Source organism: Varroa destructor, unplaced genomic scaffold, assembly GCF_002443255.2.
Source record: "Varroa destructor unplaced genomic scaffold, Vdes_3.0 BEIS01000001.1, whole genome shotgun sequence".
Lineage (NCBI taxonomy): Eukaryota > Metazoa > Arthropoda > Arachnida > Mesostigmata > Varroidae > Varroa > Varroa destructor.
The window spans coordinates 15,318,578-15,332,859 of record NW_019211454.1 but is presented as its reverse complement, the minus strand read 5'-3'; the positions used below and the strand labels follow the sequence as shown (position 1 = coordinate 15,332,859).

At 42.0% G+C, this 14,282-nt stretch overlaps 3 protein-coding genes across 3 annotated transcripts in view; all 3 read left to right on the top strand.

The window, feature by feature from the left end:
- The first annotated feature begins 3,967 nt into the window (after window positions 1-3,967).
- On the top strand, window positions 3,968-6,321 carry LOC111243509 (heat shock 70 kDa protein 1-like). Its single transcript, XM_022789182.2, has one exon. It carries the CDS (start codon window positions 4,250-4,252, stop codon window positions 6,125-6,127), a length of 1,878 nt encoding a protein of 625 aa, XP_022644917.1. The 5' UTR covers window positions 3,968-4,249; the 3' UTR covers window positions 6,128-6,321.
- A 153-nt stretch (window positions 6,322-6,474) lies between these two features.
- LOC111243538 (heat shock 70 kDa protein 1-like) lies at window positions 6,475-10,894 on the top strand. The gene has a single exon (XM_022789276.2). The coding sequence runs from the start codon at window positions 8,684-8,686 to the stop codon at window positions 10,655-10,657; it is 1,974 nt and encodes a 657-aa protein (XP_022645011.1). The 5' UTR covers window positions 6,475-8,683; the 3' UTR covers window positions 10,658-10,894.
- Window positions 10,895-11,862: 968 nt separating this feature from the next.
- LOC111242993 (uncharacterized) overlaps window positions 11,863-14,282 on the top strand; it is a 9,045-nt gene continuing 6,625 nt past the window's right edge. The window contains exons 1-4 of the mRNA XM_022787989.2: window positions 11,863-12,640; window positions 13,117-13,363; window positions 13,609-13,769; window positions 14,144-14,278. Of these exons, the coding sequence (XP_022643724.1) occupies window positions 12,438-12,640; window positions 13,117-13,363; window positions 13,609-13,769; window positions 14,144-14,278 (746 nt within the window). The 5' untranslated portion in view covers window positions 11,863-12,437. The remainder of the gene's footprint in view (window positions 12,641-13,116; window positions 13,364-13,608; window positions 13,770-14,143; window positions 14,279-14,282) is intronic.

Sequence of the window (14,282 nt, the reverse complement as noted above, 5' to 3'; positions counted from 1 at the left end):
AAGGTTGAATACATCTATACCTAACACTTAATACAATCATTATTTAATTTATATTATATAATATTAGTTAATGTTAACAGTAAGTGTTCTCATCAATGCGCAATCTTGTTGTTAGAGCGTTGATACGCCACTGGAGCACCACCACAACAACTTGATTATTAAAGATATAAGAGAGCATTGAATTTACGCGGACACGTTCTTCTGAAGATTCAGCTTGCCGCTCGGTATAATGCACAATGCATCACAGCCCAATTTTTGTTCGTTCATAAACCGCCTTATACGATAAGAGTCACGTACAAGAGTAGACGACTGAACATTTGTATCGTGGTCCTCCTGCCAACCATTTGCCTAGCCCTAGTCCCATTTTATGTGTGTTCCTCAATCAACTCCATTTATCAGCCACGATCGACTCAGCCTTCCGAAGTTTCCGGGCTATTTATCAAGTGCCTACCCTCCGTTGTTCGTTACTTCGCTTTTACGACGTTCTCTACGACAATGCCATCTTTGGGGATGAGGGCAAAGTGTTAAACTTTTTCAACGACTATAGTTTAATGCGATCGTGCCACGCACGTTTCCGCATTCGCTCAGAATGGTTTCTAGTAAAACGTTTAAATAGTAAAAGGGGACTTGCGTTTCCGATGCTGTATTGCGTTACGAAGCAAGACTGTGGACATATAAACATGTCTAAAGGTCTAGCAATTGTTATTATTTCCGTTCTAATAAAGTATACGTATGTATACAAGACAATCTCTGTCGTTCCGCAAGAGCGAAGATGCGACAGCAACCAACTAAAATATAGGTGACATCACATGACAACATTATCCATTGTGAATATATATATATACAGGTCTGACTGCCATAACTTTGTTATTCTTTCTGATAGGCTATGCGTTTGAACGGCAGGGAGCCGCGGTTTTGACTATTTGATACACTAAAGTAACTGTTTGGTTTTTGCAAAATAGGTGTTTATGAAGAAGCGTCAGCAAAAATAGAAATCAGAAAGAGCCTTTATTTCAATTACAACAACTTCTGAAAGCAGGATAACTGGAAAAGTGTTTAGGTTTGTCGGTAGACAGCAAGCCTTTTTCAGGTCTAATTTTTCAATAAAGTTCAAAACAAGGTTGACATTAATTACACATTTTGGTTCCTGGAACGCTTGCATGGAGGCTGCTGTGAGCAGGTGGGGACTGTGTCATTTTTATTGAACTCGCCTGCGACATCGGCCTGAAAAAGGCCTGTAAGAGGCAGCCCATCCTTTTTAAGTCGGTGACTTTATGGCCGGACTAAACTGTATTGGCCCGACGAACTATCGTCTCGCAAACGTCTTACTGAATCGAATGGTTTAATTCAAGGGATTCTATGTAGTTGTAGGCTGCAATTCAGCTGCTCCTAAAGACATGTCCTTTTTCCTTTGGGTGCTAATGTTTCGGATGGTGATTGGTCTCAGCGTGGTACATGGCTCCAGCCCGGAGATCCTGCCCATCAACGATTTAGTGTCACTTTCAGGGAGGCGGGTCTGTTTCATTGATGGCCCAGTAGCGAGAAGCCCTTCAGCGTGGTCTAGCCCAGAAAGTTCTCGGGGAACCGCGGAAGTAAGTGCCCAAGGAAGTAGAGCATCCGAAGACACACAAGCTCGAGTGGCTTATATGATTTATAAGCATATGTAGTATTTGTATTATCCAAGATAGACTTTAACGTGGAGCATAGGTTACCGTCCTGTTCGTTGAAAGACGCTAACTTACGAATTTTTTAATTATGCAACCCTAATGCATCGGCATTCGAACTACTTTGGATGTGCGGAGTTCGCGGTTGGTTCTATTTAGCCTGGACGGCCAAACAAATCGTCAATACGTGTCCAAATCGGGGCTTAATATTCCGACAGAGAGAGATGGTCTCAATGAAGTAAAATATCAGCTCCGTCTTTTTAATGAAGATGTAAAAATAGATACAGATATGAAAGTATAACTATATTCCATTGTCTCCGATCAGCGGGAAATCCTGACATTAACTGCCAGTACTCTTAAGAACGTCGCTTTTATTTCTTTCTGAAGAAATCAGATACCAGGCTGATTTCTCCATTTTCTAGTTGCCTCGAGACGCCATCCAAATAACATTCGTCTAAACGCCAAACTTGGTTGTAATGTGTCAAAGTAATAAATGTTATTGTTCTTTGTAAACAAGTATTTATTGATAAAATAATGTGTTGTTATATATTAGGTGCACTCCCGGCTTTTTCGATTTATGTAACCGGTATTTAAAATTTCGTGGTGAGATTTTAATGATCATCGTTGATCATTGCCTTTATTCGAAATCGTTTTTTGTAAACAGGGAAAACGTATTGTTTGATATCTAAGTGTTAGGCAGCTGTACACGGTAGTAATTATTTTCTGAAATCAAAAGTTGGTTGTTTGGTATATGTGGTTGATCCATAATTTTAGAAACGTACTCCAATTTACTTCGTTTAAATGTTACACCGTCTCTAATGTAAGTTTATAGATATGTTTTCATAGCTAAAAAAAAAAACAAAAACAAAGTTAAGTTGGCATAAATAAGCTTTAGTTCACTATGTAAACTTTAGTCCCAGGGTATAATATTGTTCGTAGAAGACGCTTGGATATACCGTGAGCGGACATCGAGAGAAGATGCTTGATTACAGATCTTCTCTCAGCAACTTGGTAGACAACGTATCTTATTGAGACTCAAGAAGCTAACGGCAATGAACGACCATTTACTTCAAGACTTCAAAGACTCTTTTATTCGGAATTCGCCAAGGTGTGGAGAAGTGTACCGTGCGTCGTTAGAAGTTGAAATCGAAATGAGTAAAATTAAATAATGGCACCCTTCCTCGTCGTCCGGAACTGCCCAGTTATTATCAGATTCCTGTAATTACAGTAGTACACAGTAAGCGACAATGTTTGAAATAGTCAAAACGGTATCAGCAATTGTATACTTGTCAAGAGACCGACCAAGGCTCTGCGGAGTCACTTAGTATGAAGCAACAAAGTAACGCTAGCCACGCAAAACATGCCATCTACCGTGCCCGCAGTTAACTACTTACCCTTATTTTACAAGAATGATTCTAGTAAGCACATTACCAGCTTTCGTTAAATTTAGAAGTCACCTACAGACAAATGTTATTGTATAGAATACTAACAAATGTTGGCGTTGAATACACATTATTAGACATACAACCTCAATAAATGACTAGTTGTTATTAACGTATTGTTACGTATTAACGTAAAAACTGCTTGCTTTATAATCTTTGCTCGGGTAATGGATCTTCAATATGGCTGGCGGCGTTACAGCACTCTTCCACTATGATTTATCATAAATGATGAATCACTTCGGGAGCCATGCAAAATTGGAAAAAACAAAGTGCATTTTTACAGAAAAAAAATTTCCGTATCATACGTCATCAATAACGAGTTACTATTTAGCATTAAAACGAATTACATTTGTTGAGCACTGGTTTTAGCGGACACGCTCTTCCAAAAAGCTACGCAAAATAAATGGTACACTCATTTAATAGTTATATAGAGGGCATATATCGTATGTTGCATTATGTACACTGTAGCGGATGTAAGACTACTATAAAAACGTAAACGATCTCAACCAACGTTTGTGTCTTTATAATATATTTCCACCCAACGGTAAAACTTATTCATCTTTTATTTAGTGGCCGAACGCATTGGTAGCAATTAATAATTGCTATATATAATTTAATCTTCACTAAAAATCAATGTTGTAGCTAGAGCGGTCCAGCCGCTGATGAAGAGCGATCGGGCGTCGCCGCTTTAAGCAACACATAATTACCTAATTTACGTTAATAAACGAGGTTATTTGTGCATAACATGAATTCATATACAAATTGAATATGGCGCCATTCTCAGTCAATTGCAGACGTTCCAACCCCTCTCCCATCTTTCTGGTCCGATAGCTTATTTTGACCTCGAGCGAATCGATGCATTCATCCGTTTGGCGCCATGCGCTTTTCACCGAGCGGCACCGGCTGAAGTACTTGTACGGCGCCGTAGTTCGTTCTAACAATTGGAACTGCCGAGAAAACTATATCTTTTTTTATGTTTAATTTCGCGTAAACGCTATCCGCGTTGCTGGTCACCGACACCAGATCGTTAGACCAAAACGGTACTCGGGAACTCGAACGTCTCTTAGATTTGCTGAGCTAACGAAGTCGCCTTGTGTATTGTTGATTGTACATCGAGCTAATCGGAGAGATACTAAGCAACAAATGACTCAACAAACAGAGAAAATGTCAGAGCGCAGTGTAGCCATTGGAATTGATCTGGGCACGACGTATTCGTGTGTTGGCGTGTTCCGTCATGGCAAAGTGGAAATAATTGCAAATGAGCAGGGAAATCGTACCACCCCATCGTATGTTGCATTCACTGAGGCCGAACGGCTAATTGGTGACGCCGCAAAAAGCCAGGTGGCTATGAACCCGGCGAACACGATATTCGACGCTAAGCGACTTATTGGACGTCGTTTCGATGATCCTGCAGTGCAGAAGGATATTAAACACTGGTCGTTTCAAGTCGTGGCCGACCAGGGAAAGCCGAAAGTTCAGGTCGAATTCAAAGGTGAGAATCGGACCTTTCTGCCAGAAGAGGTCTCGTCAATGGTGTTAATGAAGATGAAGGAAATCGCTGAGTCTTACCTAGGAAATACGGTAACCGATGCCGTTATCACAGTACCGGCATATTTCAACGATTCGCAGCGTCAGGCAACGAAAGATGCGGCCTTGATCGCTGGTCTCAATGTGCTTCGTATCATAAACGAGCCAACGGCAGCAGCGATCGCCTATGGACTCGATAAAAAGAAAGGCGCTGGTGAAGGCGAACGTAACGTTCTGATTTTCGATTTAGGCGGTGGAACGTTTGATGTATCTGTTTTGTCGATAGATAAGGGCATGTTCGAAGTGAAAGCCACCGCTGGTGATACGCACCTCGGTGGCGAGGACTTCGACAACTGTATGGTAAACCATTTCGTGAAAGAGTTTAAGAATAAGACCAAAACTGATTTGTCTACAAACAAACGGGCCCTTCGTCGACTTCGTACCGCATGTGAGCGCGCGAAGAGGACGCTTTCGTCGTCGACACAGGCGTCGATTGAGGTTGACTCAATCTTTGACGGAAACGATTTCTATTCGACGATCACCCGTGCACGCTTTGAAGAGCTCTGCTCTGATCTGTTCCGTTCGACACTCGGCCCCGTCGAGAAAGCCCTTCGTGACGCGAAGATGGACAAGAAAACAATCCATGATATTGTGCTGGTCGGCGGCTCAACACGGATTCCGCGCATTCAAAAGTTACTCCAAGATTTCTTCAATGGCAAGGAGCTAAACAAATCGATCAATCCGGACGAAGCTGTCGCTTACGGTGCCGCTGTACAAGCGGCCATCCTAGCCGGCGATAAGTCTAAGGCCGTCCAGAATCTTCTGCTTCTTGATGTGGTGCCGCTGTCCCTTGGAACCGAGTTAAAGGGGGGCGAGATGTGCACTATCATCAAACGAAACTCGACGATACCGACGCGAAGGACGGATATTTTCACTACCTGCGAAAACAATCAGACCATTGTATCGTTCGCGGTTTATGAAGGCGAGCGAACTATGGCTAGAGATAACAACCTTCTAGGTGAGTTCGACCTTAAGGGAATCCCGCCTGCACCGAGCGGAGTGCCCGAAATTGAGGTAACGTTCGACGTTGACGCTAACGGGATCCTCAATGTGTCGGCAGTGGACAAATCGACGGGCAACAAAGAGAAAATCACCATTACGAATGACCGAGGGCGACTGTCCAAGGACGATATTGATCGGATGGTTAAGGACGCTGAAAGATTTAAGGCTGAGGACGAGAAACATAAAGCGCGCATTGCGTCAAGGAATGCTCTTGAAAATTACGTCTACAGTGTATCAGCGAGCCTCGAAGGCCCAGGCGCCGACAAGCTATCAAAAACAGATATTCAATCAGTGCTTGACAAGGTGGCTGAACTTGTCCAATGGATTGACGATAACCAATTAGCAGAGAAGGACGAATTCGAGGACCGTCGCAGGGAACTTCAAAAGGTTGCGATGCCTTTGATGCTGAAGATGCACCACAGTTCGCGGTAGCTGTTCCATAAAGAAAACTAAGAGGAAAATGGCAACCTCTAAGCGCCGTCTGAAAACAGGTGGAAATCAATTCAGTCAATCAATCCACTAACGGGCTATGGACAATATGGTTTATTCAAACCAAGATCAATGGTTATCTCAAAATAAATTTTTGAACTTAAACTTGAAACCGTGCAGGGTTTCAATATGCTTTACATCGTATTGAACTTACCTAATACTATAGTTACTAGTTAAAACAGTTACATTCTCAGGTCATCAGTTTCGGACAGCTTACGGTGCTGTAGAAAACAATTACATCGTATTAGAGGTACGAGCCATTGTTTTAACTTATAGCGTTTATCCACCAAGTAATATTGGCAATCAGCGTTATCGACGCGCAAAATTCTTGGTGCCAGCAACGATTTGCACTTTAGACATTAATACTAGCTTTGATGTTCCCAAATCGGCACATTTTTTAAATCAGTTTCTAAGGAATTCCTTAATTGCTTAATGTTTATAATTAATCCACCAAACAAAAACAAGGACTATTGAAGATTTGGTAACGACTAAGTTGACATAAGGTTTAAGTATAACGTAAGATAAACCTTATAGCGGAATAAAAAGTGTTAGGCAGACGGGCTGAATTTCTTTTGTGAAAGAGCATTACAAGTTAAGTTTTTTTTTTAACCTCCCGGGCGTTTGCACGCCTAAACACGCATAAACATACGTTCACACAGTATGGCTGCTCGAACATCTCACGGCAGGTTTAGCCTAATAGCCGGTTTTTAAGTCAGCAGTGGGTCGTCACCTTGCGGGCAAAGCGATTGCTAGGCAATCGAAGCAGTCGCTAGGTCTTCTTTGGAACATACCTACCTGATACGCTCGGAATACGATAAAAAATTCCTACCCTTAATTTATCTCACTACAATTAAATTAGTTGACCCGTCGTTGATTGATAGCAGAGATGTAGTAATGACAACTGGTTCACTGTCAAAAAGGGGACTAATTGTTTAGCCTAAGAATGGAAAGCATAAAAATTGTAAAAAAAAAAAAAGCTCAATGAACAACAGTGCAGAATATTTCTTGTTGTCACCATCTACGATTTGGTTAAAGCAGCAATACATAGAGTATTATTCGTTTATAGTTATGTTGTCTTCACGGACGATTGCGCAAAGCCATCTAACTTTTTTGTCAGGAGTTCACGATATTACAAGATGAGTTTGAATATATTTTAACACCGAAAGGGCTAAATGAGGTCACTACAATCAGTCTCAGCTTCTCCCTTCAGCATATGGAATTTATGGTCTTTGTTTCAATTATGAAACAACGCGTTTATGACCAAAGATCGTCGTGTCCTCTGCGCACTCCATCTATGTAAAAAACTGCATTTATTTCTATTAACAATAGAAGAGGACAAGAATACTGCTAATGGTATTATAACCTCTTTTTAAAGAGATGTGTGCAGGATGTATTCTCAATAATCTGAATAATATTCAACAATCGTTATTGAATTGGGAAACTGAAAAATGACGTGATAAGACGTTTGCTGAAGCGCATTCGTTAACTATACCTAAATCAGTCGCCGAAACTGAGTTTACCTGATTTCTCCTAGAAGGGCGTATTGGGATATTTACCCAGTAAAACGTACTATTACAATTACAAGCTACAAACGAGAGATATACAGCCTCTTTAGTACTGGAGGACCTTGCATTTGAGGTTAAAATTAAAAAAAAAAAGCCTTACAGATTCGACGAATTGTACTTAGCTTGCACAATTTTTATTCATTTTAGTGAATTAGGACGGCTGATAAATTTTTACCGCCAAATTTAGCATGACTACAGAAACTCCGGACTTTTCTTGAAAATGAATTTATGTTGATTCTGTGACAATGCGAGCAATACGAGACTGAAAATGAAACGACCTTCCCAAAAATCTCACTTGTAAAGGACCATATCAATGAATTAATGCCGATTACATTAAGGCTACAGCAAACTGGAAAGAAATTGTTAAGTGAGGCATAATCAAAACTTTTTATTAGCAGGCCTTAAGGCTCAATTTCCATTTGCCAGCGCCAAATCTCGAATAGATACAAATAGTATTCAACTTGAACCCATCTTGTTTAACCAATTTTTTTTTTGTTTGCGAAGGCTGCATGTAGTTTTATGCCATTCCCGCAATTCCAGTTGCATAATTTCTCGTAGACGTTGCACGCCTCTTACTAATCTATTCCTACCAGAAGGTTTGCTTCAATATCTAACTTCAAAATCACAAACATTTTAGTAATGACGTCGACCTGCTTTATCATGATGCTTATCAAGTAATCCTATTACCTAGCTATTGTCAGGTACAAATACTAGCCGTATGCGAACTCGCGAATGGTTTTGCCGTGATTATCTGACGTAAACGAGGTATTGAAGGTTTCGAGTAGTGTTTGACAGTTTAAATAGTGATAGAAAGCATAGTTCATACAGCGGTAACGAGACTACGTGAAAACGACCCATCTGTTCTTCAAAGAATTTTGCTAGAGGAGTTGCGCACGGTCGTGTCAAGATTCCGGCAAGCCTCGTTTAGTTGGCTATGGCACCCGCCATTGGAATCGACCTTGGCACCACGTATTCCTGTGTCGGAGTATTTCGACACGGCAAAGTTGAAATCATCGCTAATGATCAGGGTAACCGTACAACGCCATCGTACGTAGCGTTTACCGATACAGAGCGGCTGATCGGAGACGCAGCCAAAAATCAGGTAGCGATGAATCCGACAAATACGGTGTTTGATGTAAAGCGCCTAATGGGTAGGCGGTTCAATGACGCCACAGTACAATCCGATATGACCCTATGGCCGTTCAAGGTGGTAAACGAGGGCGGCCGACCCAAGATCGAGGTTGAATTCAAGGGGGAAAAGAAGAAGTTTTTCCCGGAGGAGATTTCGTCAATGGTGCTCGTCAAAATGAAGGAGACAGCTGAAGCTTTCTTGGGAACAAAAGTTACGGATGCAGTGATTACGGTGCCGGCGTATTTTAATGATGCCCAAAGGCAGGCTACGAAAGACGCCGGGGTGATAGCAGGCCTCAATGTTTTGCGCATTATAAACGAGCCTACTGCAGCAGCAATCGCTTACGGGTTAGATAAAAGGGAACACCTCGCACACAAACGTGGCGACCGAAATGTATTGATCTTCGATCTGGGAGGCGGCACATTTGACGTGTCGATTCTGTCCATTGACGATGGCGTCTTTGAAGTGAAAGCCACCGCTGGAGACACGCATCTTGGTGGTGAGGACTTCGATAACCGAATGGTCGGTTATTTCGTCGAGGAGTTTAAGCGCAAACACAAGCGCGATCTCAGTACAAATAAGAGGGCGATACGCCGTCTGCGGACGGCCTGTGAACGAGCAAAGAGAACGCTGTCTTCGTCGACCTCAACTGCTATGGAGGTGGATTCACTGTTCGAGGGCATTGATTTTTATTCCCAGATCACACGAGCCCGCTTTGAAGAGTTGTGTGCCGACCTTTTTCGAAATACGCTGGAGCCAGTGGAGAAAGCTCTTCGGGACGCAAAGTTAGAAAAAGCAGCAATTCACGAAATCGTGCTTGTAGGTGGTTCTACACGTATTCCACGCATTCAGAAACTGCTCCAAGATTTCTTCAACGGTAAAGAGCTGAACAAATCGATCAATCCAGACGAAGCCGTGGCATATGGAGCCGCTGTGCAAGCAGCAATTCTAACTGGAGACACATCAAAAGAAGTGAAAGACCTTCTTCTTTTAGATGTGGCCCCGCTTTCGCTTGGTATCGAAACGGCCGGTGGTGTAATGACGCCACTGATTAAACGAAATACTACTATCCCGACAAAACAAACTCAGGTCTTCAGCACGTACTCGGACAATCAGTCCGCAGTGACCATTCAAGTATACGAAGGAGAGCGCGCCATGACCAAAGATAATAATCTCTTAGGGAAATTTGACCTGGCTGGCATCCCTCCAGCTCCGCGTGGAGTTCCGCAAATTGAGGTGACTTTCGACGTGGATGTCAACGGTATTCTGCACGTGTCGGCGATTGATAAGTCGACAGGGAAGGCAAACACTATTACCATAACGAATGACAAGGGGCGCCTTTCTAAACAGGACATCGAGCGGATGGTGCAGGATGCAGAGCGATTCAAGGACGACGATGACAAACAACGGGTCCGGATCGCAGCAAAGAATTCACTCGAAGGTTATTGCTTCAGTGTGAAATCGGCGCTGGAGGGACCGGGCTCGGATAAGCTTTCCGAGACCGAGAAAAAGCAAGTGTTGGATAAAGTCAAGGAGTCACTTGTATGGCTTGATTCAAACCAGCTTGCTGAGACTGAAGAGTTCGAACATCATCAGAGAGATCTGGAAAAAATTGTACGGCCGCTTATGCTAAAACTGCACAGTGGTCCTGCTGGGGCTGGTGCAAGTATGCCTTATGCAATGCCTGAACGTGGCAGTTCTGGCGGATCCACTGGAGAAAGATCCTTCTCACAACCGGCCGGTGACCGTGGACCCACCATTGAGGAGGTTGATTAAGTTTTTGTGATCCTGACCTTACCTCTGTCTGTGTAAAACATTTGTGCTCGGATGAACCCGGATTCATTACATCTCGTTAAATCTTTAACTAAAACAGTCTGTATAGGCAATGCAAAATGCTTTTATTCAAATGAACTCGAATTTAGAAAAGTTGCTCGAATTCAAAAAAGTTGTTACATCTCATTAAATCTTTAACAAAACAAAATAGCCCTGGAAGTTGTAAGGCTTATCCTAGGGATTTTTCTTAGAACATGATCAACAGGGATTTTTCTTAGAACATGATCAACCCAAAACAAAGATATTTCAATCTAGACTGTTTGAGAAACAAAAAAATGAAATTTCAACTCAGACTGCATTTTTCTTAGAACATGATCAACCCAAAACAAAGATATTTCAATCTAGACTGTTTGAGAAACAAAAAAATATTTCAACTCAGACTGCCTGAGCTCGATTGAGAATATTTATAAAAAGCAACACAAGTTTGCATGATCGACGTGAACGTTACATACTCTAATACCATTTCCGGGTAGTTAGGGTTTATGAATGTTGGATCTTTCTGAACCGCTTTCTCTGGAAGCTCAATTTATGGCAGTAATTTATAAAGGAAACAATTTTCGGGTCTAGCCTTCTTCAATCTTTGTGTTCTAATCTTCAAGCTACTATATTTCGTTCGCGGCTTTTTCTTAGTATAAAATATGACGTCACTTTTGTTCCATCGTCGGCCTCTTCTCTTCCAGCGATGTTTGCTTTCTTCCACTGTTAAATAGCGCGATTGAGTTAAACAAGTGTGAAAATAGTCGTTGCTTCCCTAGATGCGTTTTTGGCCTTACCGTCGCTTAAAAATGAAAAGGAAGACTTATATCGCGTTATGTGTATAACCGGAACCTCAGGCTCGTGGGCTATTGGGAGCAATATTCATATATCTGAGGAAATTCATACCAACTGCAATTTGTGATGTTTCTTTTTTCTTACTGATACCGTGGGCCCTTGCACCCAATACAGGCATTTCCAACAATACAACGATGATAATTTGTCTTCTACCTAACGAAACCGAAATTCATCGAAATCAATCATCATTATCGTCATATGTTGTGTTCACTTCGCTGTACGCATCGAGAACGATGCATTACAGCAGACTTCGGTTACTAATCTGACAACAAAGCGTCTAATCGTTTTCTCGGCTACGCAGGCATCAACTTTCAGGGCAGCCTGCAGGCGTCTGCTATAATGTGGCCTCGCTATCGTTCCGAAAACCACATCATGAACGCCACATTTGATACGTGAAACGTCCCGGCGGTACTTAGCGCGTTTGTCTTTTTCGAAAAAAAACTTGCGTCAGTGACTTAGAACGACCTATGACCGGCAGGCTTAAATAGGATCGGAACTATTGTTTGACACCGATCTACGCCAATCTATCTTTTGCTCAGATTTCGTTCTTCTCGAACTTGTTTACTTTGTCCTCGTTCTCTTTAACAGGGTATCGGGACAGTGCTAAGCATCAATGAATTGAGATGCATATAAACCGAAATAATCCCATGAAAGCGATTGTCATTTGGCTTGCCATTCATTTCTCTTGTGACATCAGGCGACTGTGACCACGTTGGCGCAGTTCAAGCGTTACAGGATAATCTGTATTCGACAAATGGCGGCGTACATGAGTTAGTAGTCCTTGCTTTGTCTATCCTCGTGACCTATAAACCTAGTGGAATAAATACCCGAATTAAGTTAGCTTGATCGGCGCGCGGGGGCTGTTTTCTCGTGGACAACAGATCCACCTGAAATGGCTATCCAGTGGGGATTGGTTTGTGCTTTTCTCGTCGTGATTCTGCTCATCAGTTCAGAGACTTCTGCCATGTTCATCAGTGACGTAAAAGAAGAAGTGAAAAAACCTTGTAGGTTTCCTGGAACACCATGGCATGGAAAGGTCGAGCCGTTGATCTCACCTGCCAACAAGCGGGAATTCCCTCATAAAACCAATGTCAGGTAATTGCTTTTGGTTATTTTGTGAACGACAATTACCATTGGCATAACGCAGTGTTTCATAAGCGTTCTTTAGTGAACCGAATTGTGATACACGTACGTATTTTGATTATGAGCAGAAAAATCGTTCTGAAATGATTATTGAGTTCTCATAAGTTCGTTTTTGTCCTTTGAACCTTTTCTGTAGAAGTAATGACAGTCTATATGTGTTATAGCTCCTGCAGAAGGACTAGGATATATATCCTAACCAAACAGTAGTTTTTACAATAAGCTCACGTATTCGACGTTGTGACTTTCAGTAAAGGCTCAACGCACACCTCGAATGATCCTTGACAAAGCCTCACGTTGTTAGGTGTCGATAGCATAGAGCCGTGTGCCTAAAAAACGGTGTCACACCATAGCCCAGTATAATACAGTTTTCTTTTCAACACGCACTATGTTTCTATCCATATTTACCTATTCTGTGTGTACGCGCATAGCTACTCCTGTGATCCCGGCTACACGCTGGTTGGCATGAAGAAGCGGCAATGCGACAACGGAAAATGGCGTAATCCAGTTCCGAAGTGTCTACGCAATATGGCGTTGGAAAAACCAGTGTTCTTCGATACTGATTATACACATGCGAGCTACGCTGTTGACCATGATGAGAATAGTTGCGTGGCATCGAAGACCAAACATGCAAAATACACAATGATCGTCGACCTAATCGAGCCCACTACGGTCAAGGTATGTAATACTTGCGGTGAATTTTCGCTACCCAGGCTATTAAGAAATAGGATGATTACGGGCTCGCTCGATGAACTCCTAAAGGTATTGTTGAACATTGGTGTAGTACGTCTTCACATGAATGCGCTCGAAACGGGAACAACAAAGGGCAAAACCGTTCTAAGTGGATATGGATATATGTGCATTTCAGTATAGTTGCAGCAATTTCAATTGAAGGAACGTATATTTTCTTATCGATATTTTAGTTAATCACTGTCCTATTTGGAGAACCAGCATTCAACGTGTCGGTAATGATACGAGTGGGTAGCCATTATCCAAACACATCGAAAATTTGTGGCCACAAAATCCTCGACATCGTTCCCGGTTTGCCCAACTATTTCAGTTGTCGGGACAACCCAGTTGGCAGGTACGGAACAGGCGCTGATGAGTATTACAGATTTGTGTATTATAATAATTCTAGAAATAATTAATAAAAAGTTTGTAAAGACGAAGCTAATAGTTTGCACATATTAAACTATGCTTTTACCTAAAACTAACGCTGATATACTGTTGTGGACTTCAGCAGCAAGAAATGTAGTTGTACGAAGATTTTTGTTACATCTTCGTTGACTTCTTTTTTATGCGCGACTCGGCACGAGCAGTGCCGCATTGAAGAATCAACAAAGACAGACCCCTATTAAAGTGTGATAATGGTGTCAATTTCGTATCGATCGCTGTATTATAGTACAACCATTAACGAAGCAAATTATGTCTTGTTTGGCTTATTTTCTATTGTCATAGACACGTTTCCGTGCAGGTGACACATTCGAAAGACATAGTGAACTTCTGTAACTTACAAGTTCTTTCGGAAAGTGCCCTTGCTGCCCAGGACGTGTGCTCCAACCAAAATGATAATCTAAATACGACAATTGGTTCGTTT